The sequence below is a fragment of the Tarenaya hassleriana genome, unplaced genomic scaffold (genome assembly GCF_000463585.1).
Source record: "Tarenaya hassleriana unplaced genomic scaffold, ASM46358v1 Cleome21, whole genome shotgun sequence".
NCBI lineage: Eukaryota > Viridiplantae > Streptophyta > Magnoliopsida > Brassicales > Cleomaceae > Tarenaya > Tarenaya hassleriana.
The window spans coordinates 1,113,458-1,120,135 of NW_010965451.1; the positions used below are offsets into that span (position 1 = coordinate 1,113,458).

Here is a 6,678-nt window from a genome sequence, read left to right on the forward strand (position 1 = left end):
CCAATAACTTGCAACACTCTTTGGTTTTTCATCACCTTTCCTTCTCATTCATATTCTCCATTCTTTTTCATTATTCTCTCTCGTCAGTTTTTTTCTTCGAATCTTGAATCTAATCGAAGATTTAAATAGAAAATAGATTTTTTGGAGAGAAATCGGCACAAAATGCAAAAGATTAGAAGTTTTGAAAGAGAATGAGAGAGCTGAAATCGTGAGAGTTTAGGAGAGAGAGGAGAAAATTTTAGGAGGAGAGAGAGGAGAAGAAGAAGAAGAGTAAAGTTAGAGAGAGAGAGAGGGGGAGAAGAAGAAGAAGGTTGCGTAACTTTACATTTTTTTTAATATAAATTTTTTAAATTGAAAAAATAGAGGGTTTTTTTTGTCTTTTGATTAATATGTAAGGATTTCGGATGTGACCTGTGACCAAGTGACGAAGGTAAATACAGGTAAAAACGTAATTTCCAAGCTTTGGTCTGTTATTATAAGGTATAAGGAACCCAAATATTATGTTGATGACAAAATTACAAAACGTTAAAACGAGTTTGTAATACAAAAAGACCAAAATTATCAAAATTCTTCATAAAAGACTATGAACACTAATGTATCACATTTTTTAGAACTACTTTTGCACACAAAATTTGAATAACTCAATTACTATAGTTAAATATAGTTCAAAATGGTGCATATGAAAGATGTGATAACAATCAGATCGATTCATTTGAAAGAATCCACTAAATCGACCTTGTGACCAGCTGTGACCCATTGTGACCGAAATATTGTGGGTCCCAATTTGAACATGTAATATTTCTGGTGGGGCACAGTGTAATCCAAGTGTGCAAAAAAGTTACGGTTGACAATTCAACACTAATTTTGGCGGGACACAACATTTCAACCCATATTTTTTGACCCATTTTTTTTTCCTCCAAAATTTTTCAACCCAAATTTTTTACCTTCCAATATTTTTCACTTCATATGTTCAAATATAAAATAAACATAAAACATAATATCATAACATAAAATTCTATAGTTTTATAATAAATAAACAAAATGTCATAACAAAAAGAAATAAGTTCATAACATAAATAAGTTCTTAATTCTATTTTTAAATATTTCTATTGACAAATATGACGGCTGTCAACTGCTCACGCATCTTGGTGACATTGTCATCACATATAATTGTTGTTCTTGTTGTCCTTGTTGTTCTTCGTCTTCTTTTGCTCGTCCATCTTCTACTTCTTCTTCATTTATTAGACCTTTTTCCTTTTTCTTATTCTTAGAAGACTTTGTCGAACGACCATGTGACTATGTGAACATGATAATAGTTTGAGTTTAGAACACCTAAATCCAAATTTTGTTCTCTAACAATTTTTTCTTCAAAATTTTTACATGCAATATTTCTGGTGGAGTCTAGTATCATCCAAGTGTGTAGAAAAGTTACGGTTGACAATTTAGAGTTTCGGTGGGATCTATTTGTTTACTATTTTCAACCTATATTCTGTTGACTCTATAAATAGTTTCATATATAAATAAACAAAAAGCATAAAAAAATTATAACTTAGTATTCTAATAAACAAACAAAAGAAGGTTATACTTAATGTTCATAACAAAAAGAGATAAATTATTAGCTGAAATAAAAGTTAGTCATTTCTAGCTGAAATAAAAGTTAGTCAACGATGTTTCTGCACATCCAAATGGAATATATCCTTTGGAGTAGGGTCCGAGATCGCCCAAAATTGGCAAGTCGCCCGATTTTTCCCACCACTTGATGTGCTCTGTGAAAATAGTGTCACTAACCATGTAATTACTTCCTATATAAGTCACCGAATTCTATAAAACGCAGAGTCGTATCTCATACATGGTCTCCTCAATGCGCTACAAAAAAATATATGTTAGCATTCTGGATCATGTTTCAAAATCCATGTGACCATGTGCCATGGTACCATGTGACCGTGTGACATGGTACCATGTGACTTGTGACCCTGTGACGTATATGAAGATATGACTTTGTGACCATACCACCATATGACCTGTAATCCTGTAATCTATATGAAGATGTGACCCTGTGACCATACCACAATGTGACCTATATGACACTGTAACCCTATGACCATATGACTCAATTGATTAATTCACTTCAAACCCAATATTTTATGTCAAAATCCCCAAAAATTTGAAAAACCCAAAATCCCAAATTTCTATCGGTCAAATCTCAAAATCACACTTCAATTCAACAACAATAATTTGAAAGTCCAACAAATCTGAAAAAAATTGAAGTTTAACCTACCATATTTTTGTCTAGCCCTACAATCTCCATACGGTTTTCATTCTCGGTCGAAGATTGTGATGAAGATGAGTAACGAGATGATTTTAAAGCCATGTTCTTCTCTCTCGTCAGTTTTTTTCTTCGAATCTTGAATCTAATCGAAGATTTAAATAGAAAATAGATTTTTTGGAGAGAAATCGGCACAAAATGCAAAAGATTAGAAGTTTTGAAAGAGAATGAGAGAGCTGAAATCGTGAGAGTTTAGGAGAGAGAGGAGAAAATTTTAGGAGGAGAGAGAGGAGAAGAAGAAGAAGAGTAAAGTTAGAGAGAGAGAGAGGGGGAGAAGAAGAAGAAGGTTGCGTAACTTTACTTTTTTTTTAATATAAATTTTTTAAATTGAAAAAATAGAGGGTTTTTTTTGTCTTTTGATTAATATGTAAGGATTTTATTGTCTTTTGGCATATTCAACTCTCTTTTTTTTTCAATTTTTTGTTTAGAGGGTAGTAGTGGAAGTAGATATAGCATCCGAAAGGTATTTTAGATATATCCCCCGATTAACTTGGTCGGAGATGGGGAAGCCCTCAATTCTATTGGTTGAGACACATGCTTTTTAGTTGGAGGTTACACATTCAACCATTCAGAGCATGAATTTCTCCTTAACCTATTAGTTTCAGTTGATTTAACTGTTTTACGTGATTTACAGGTTATTGTTATTGTGTGAGACCGATGGATTTACTTTAGACCAAAGGATCATATTCGTTTCTTCCCTTACCAAAAAAAAACTTGAAGATATAGTAAATTAATAAAAAAATGTCAATAAACTCATACTTTTTCATCTTCATGGATTTAAATTAATCATTGAGATTCTATTTCGATTATGATATCTAAAAAATTAACGGTGGGTTAATGGATTTCACTCATCCCACAATCCATACACCTCCCATTATATTAATAACGATATCATTCAACTAATAACCCATAAATATTGATATTTTTTTAATAATGACCCCTAAACAAAACCTTTTCGACTTAAGTTCTAATTTACCTAGTTTCTTCATTAAACTTTCTCAATAATATTTTATCATTAACCTATATTCTAGTTTCAATTATAACAATTTTTTCAAATTTCATTCTTACTATAAAATATTAAAAAAGATTACGATATATTACATAATATTTATATTTGATTTTATATCTACGTTTCAAATATTCATTTTATTAAATAAAATATCATAAAGATTCTCTAATGATATTCTACCTCGAGTAATTATATCATATCATATTTTTAAATATGTTATTTAAACTGAAATACGAAATTTCACTACATTTTTTTGTTGTCTTTGATAGAATTAGGAAAATCACGTTTTCTAAAGAATTTACATAAATATGGGTCGGCATCGTAATCTTAATTATTTGTTCACGTAATCTTAATTATCTGGAAAAATTACAAAAAAAAAAAAAGAAAAGAAAAACATCCAAAATTTTAGCATTTTTTTTATCAATAAAAAATTGAATTTCAGAGTAAATAAATTAAAAAACCTTTTGTTTCTGCTCATCCAAATATTTAAATATTCCTGTGTGCTCGTACAACAGTGCCCTTATAGTAATGTTATGTACTCTTTTTTTCTTCTTCTTAATAATGTATGAGTGTAAACTATATATATAAAAGGATACGACCGTATTTTATGATTTCTTTGAAAATATAAAATAATATAGGTGGAGGTTTTATTGGGTTTTTGTTGGGGGGAGGGAGAAGCTTACTGCTTCTTTTATATAAAAGCCCAGCCGCGGATGGCGTGAACCTAAAACCCTTCTCCCTCCCTCTCTCTCTCTCTCTCTCTCTCTCTCTCTCTCTCTCTCTCGTTTCGCTCAGAGAAATTTTCCCTCTTCCAGTCGCTTTCACGCTCTTTTCGCTTCCCTTATCCAAAACCCAGAAACCAGGTTTTGAGATCGAAGATTCCGGGGAAACGCAATCGCCGGTTTCTACCAGGTACTGCGTCGCGTTTCGCCTGCTCTCTTCTCTGTCTCCGTCTCTACAACTCTTCTTCTTCTTCAAACCAAAAAAAAAAAAAAAAACTCTTCTGCTTCTTCTGAATCTGCTTGTTGGGTTTTCCTGAGGGCAAAAAAATGGCGGAGCTCTCGCTCGTTCTCAGTGTAGTTTGTGCTTTTCTCTTGCTATGGTGCCGTTTTTTGCTTTTGCGTTTGTGTTGTTGCTTCGGGAAGGAGATATTGATCCAAAATCTGCAAATATCTGATGCTGATTGTTTCACTCCCAAGCTTCTGATTACACTTCTGGTCTCGAGTCTCCGGTCCTCGGAATTTCCCCTTCATCTGTAATTTAAGACACTCAATGTCAATACTTCCATCTCAAGTCTTCTGCTTAGGCTTCTGGTTTCTTGTTTCTGCTCTGTTTATGCCATTCTACTGCTTCTTTCTGTCCGTACTTCAAGTTACTCTTTTGAGCATATGGGTCAGTTATTTTTGTGTTGCAGGATTATTTGAATAAGAAAAGGTCTAAACTTGGGAACAAGGAAGATGAAGTACGTGCTTGTAACGGGAGGTGTAGTGAGTGGATTGGGCAAAGGAGTGACCGCAAGCAGTATCGGAGTCCTTCTTAAGGCCTGTGGTCTTCGCGTTACTTCCATCAAAATCGGTATATTTTTCTTCCTTTTTTTCCCTTTTGTTTTCATCTTGGCTTTACTTACAATCACTCAAAATCTTGTATTTTTTTTTGAATGAACTCCCGCTTCCAGATCCTTATCTGAACACAGATGCTGGAACCATGTCCCCTTTCGAGCATGGTGAAGTGTTTGTCTTGGACGATGGTGGTGAGGTACTTTTAGAGAAATCTTAAACTTCTTTTTTTTCCCTGTCTGGTTTTGGAAAGATTCAGCTCAAAGATCTTGATGGGTTTGTGTTTATTGTAAGGTGGATCTTGATCTCGGAAACTACGAGAGGTTTCTAGATATCAAACTGACCCGCGATAACAATATTACCACCGGGAAGATTTACCAGGCAAGTCAGTTGAATTCACTGCTCGGGTGTTCTTGGATAATCTAGATCTCAGCTACCTGCAAGTTGTTAGGTATATTAGCCATACACCAACTCACTGAATCTCTCTTCTTTGTTGTCACAGTACGTTCTTGATAAAGAGAGGAAAGGAGATTATTTGGGAAAGACTGTTCAGGTAGGAAGGAAGTGTCGTACCTTATGGTCTTTTTCACATTTTTGGTGCTGAGTCAGTGCTGCATAAGCTTGAAAGACCACTTTAAATTAATCTTTTGGTCTTAATCGCTTGTAATAATTACAATAATAATAATAATAATAAGTTGGTTGCATCAATTAGGTTGTTCCTCACATCACTGATGCAATCCAAGAATGGATTGAGAGGGTTGCAAAGATTCCCGTGGACGGCGAGGAAGGTCCTGCCGATGTGTGTGTCATCGAGTTGGGCGGAACTATCGGTACATAAGAAAGAAAACTCTACAACGACATTGATGTGTCCTCGGTCTTTATTTTTCCCGCTATCTCATCTCAGAGTCTTGTGTTTGCAGGAGATATCGAGTCCATGCCCTTTATCGAGGCCCTTGGCCAATTCTCCTACCGTGTAGGTAAGAAAAAAGAGCAAGAGAAAGAAGGAAAAACAAAAGGGTTTCTTCACTTTTGGGATATGCTATTAACTGCTCGCTCTTTGTTGGCGGTTTAACTTCAGGCCCTGGAAACTTTTGTTTGATCCACGTCAGTCTCGTGCCTGTGCTCAATGTTGTCGGTGAACAGGTACATTTCCAAGAAAACAAGTTCTGGTGGGATTTTTTACGTGTGTCTATACACTTGATTTGATCAGCTTGTCTTCCTTTTAAATTAGCTAAATCCATTTCATTCTTTCAGAAAACGAAACCTACTCAGCATAGTGTTCGTGGGCTACGTGGATTGGGTTTGACACCGAATATCTTGGCTTGTCGGAGTACCAAGGTTCACTTCCTTCTTACTTTCTCGGCTTCAACTCTTGTATGTTCTCTCCCGGGTCTGATGCTAAACCGATCTTTTCTTCATTAGGCACTCGACGAGAATGTGAAAGCCAAACTATCTCAGTTTTGCCATTGTCCGGTATGGCTCGAAAATAATCTCTTTTCACCTCCCTTAATTGTTTGGTTCTTTACTTTCAAATCTTGTTTTTTTTACTTATAGGTGTGTTCTTGTTTCAGACTCAGAATATCTTCACTCTCTATGATGTTCCCAACATTTGGCATATCCCTTTGTTGCTAAAGGTACCATTCACAAAATATTCATAATCCTCTCTCCATTACACAACCTATCATCAGAACCATTACATCAATGTGTTTGAATCTTCCCCTGAACAGGAACAGAAGGCTCATGAGGCACTCTCAAAAGTGCTTAACCTTGCTGGGTATGCATTCCTG

At 34.9% G+C, this 6,678-nt stretch overlaps 1 protein-coding gene across 1 annotated transcript in view; it reads left to right on the forward strand.

Moving 5' to 3' along the window:
* The first annotated feature begins 4,058 nt into the window (after nucleotides 1-4,058).
* The window catches only part of LOC104814334 (CTP synthase), a 5,342-nt gene continuing 2,722 nt past the window's right edge, over nucleotides 4,059-6,678 (forward strand). The window contains exons 1-12 of the mRNA XM_010542328.2: nucleotides 4,059-4,247; nucleotides 4,750-4,910; nucleotides 5,011-5,090; nucleotides 5,186-5,272; nucleotides 5,394-5,444; nucleotides 5,604-5,721; nucleotides 5,812-5,868; nucleotides 5,970-6,034; nucleotides 6,146-6,229; nucleotides 6,314-6,364; nucleotides 6,463-6,525; nucleotides 6,619-6,665. Of these exons, the coding sequence (XP_010540630.1) occupies nucleotides 4,793-4,910; nucleotides 5,011-5,090; nucleotides 5,186-5,272; nucleotides 5,394-5,444; nucleotides 5,604-5,721; nucleotides 5,812-5,868; nucleotides 5,970-6,034; nucleotides 6,146-6,229; nucleotides 6,314-6,364; nucleotides 6,463-6,525; nucleotides 6,619-6,665 (821 nt within the window). The 5' untranslated portion in view covers nucleotides 4,059-4,247; nucleotides 4,750-4,792. The remainder of the gene's footprint in view (nucleotides 4,248-4,749; nucleotides 4,911-5,010; nucleotides 5,091-5,185; nucleotides 5,273-5,393; nucleotides 5,445-5,603; nucleotides 5,722-5,811; nucleotides 5,869-5,969; nucleotides 6,035-6,145; nucleotides 6,230-6,313; nucleotides 6,365-6,462; nucleotides 6,526-6,618; nucleotides 6,666-6,678) is intronic.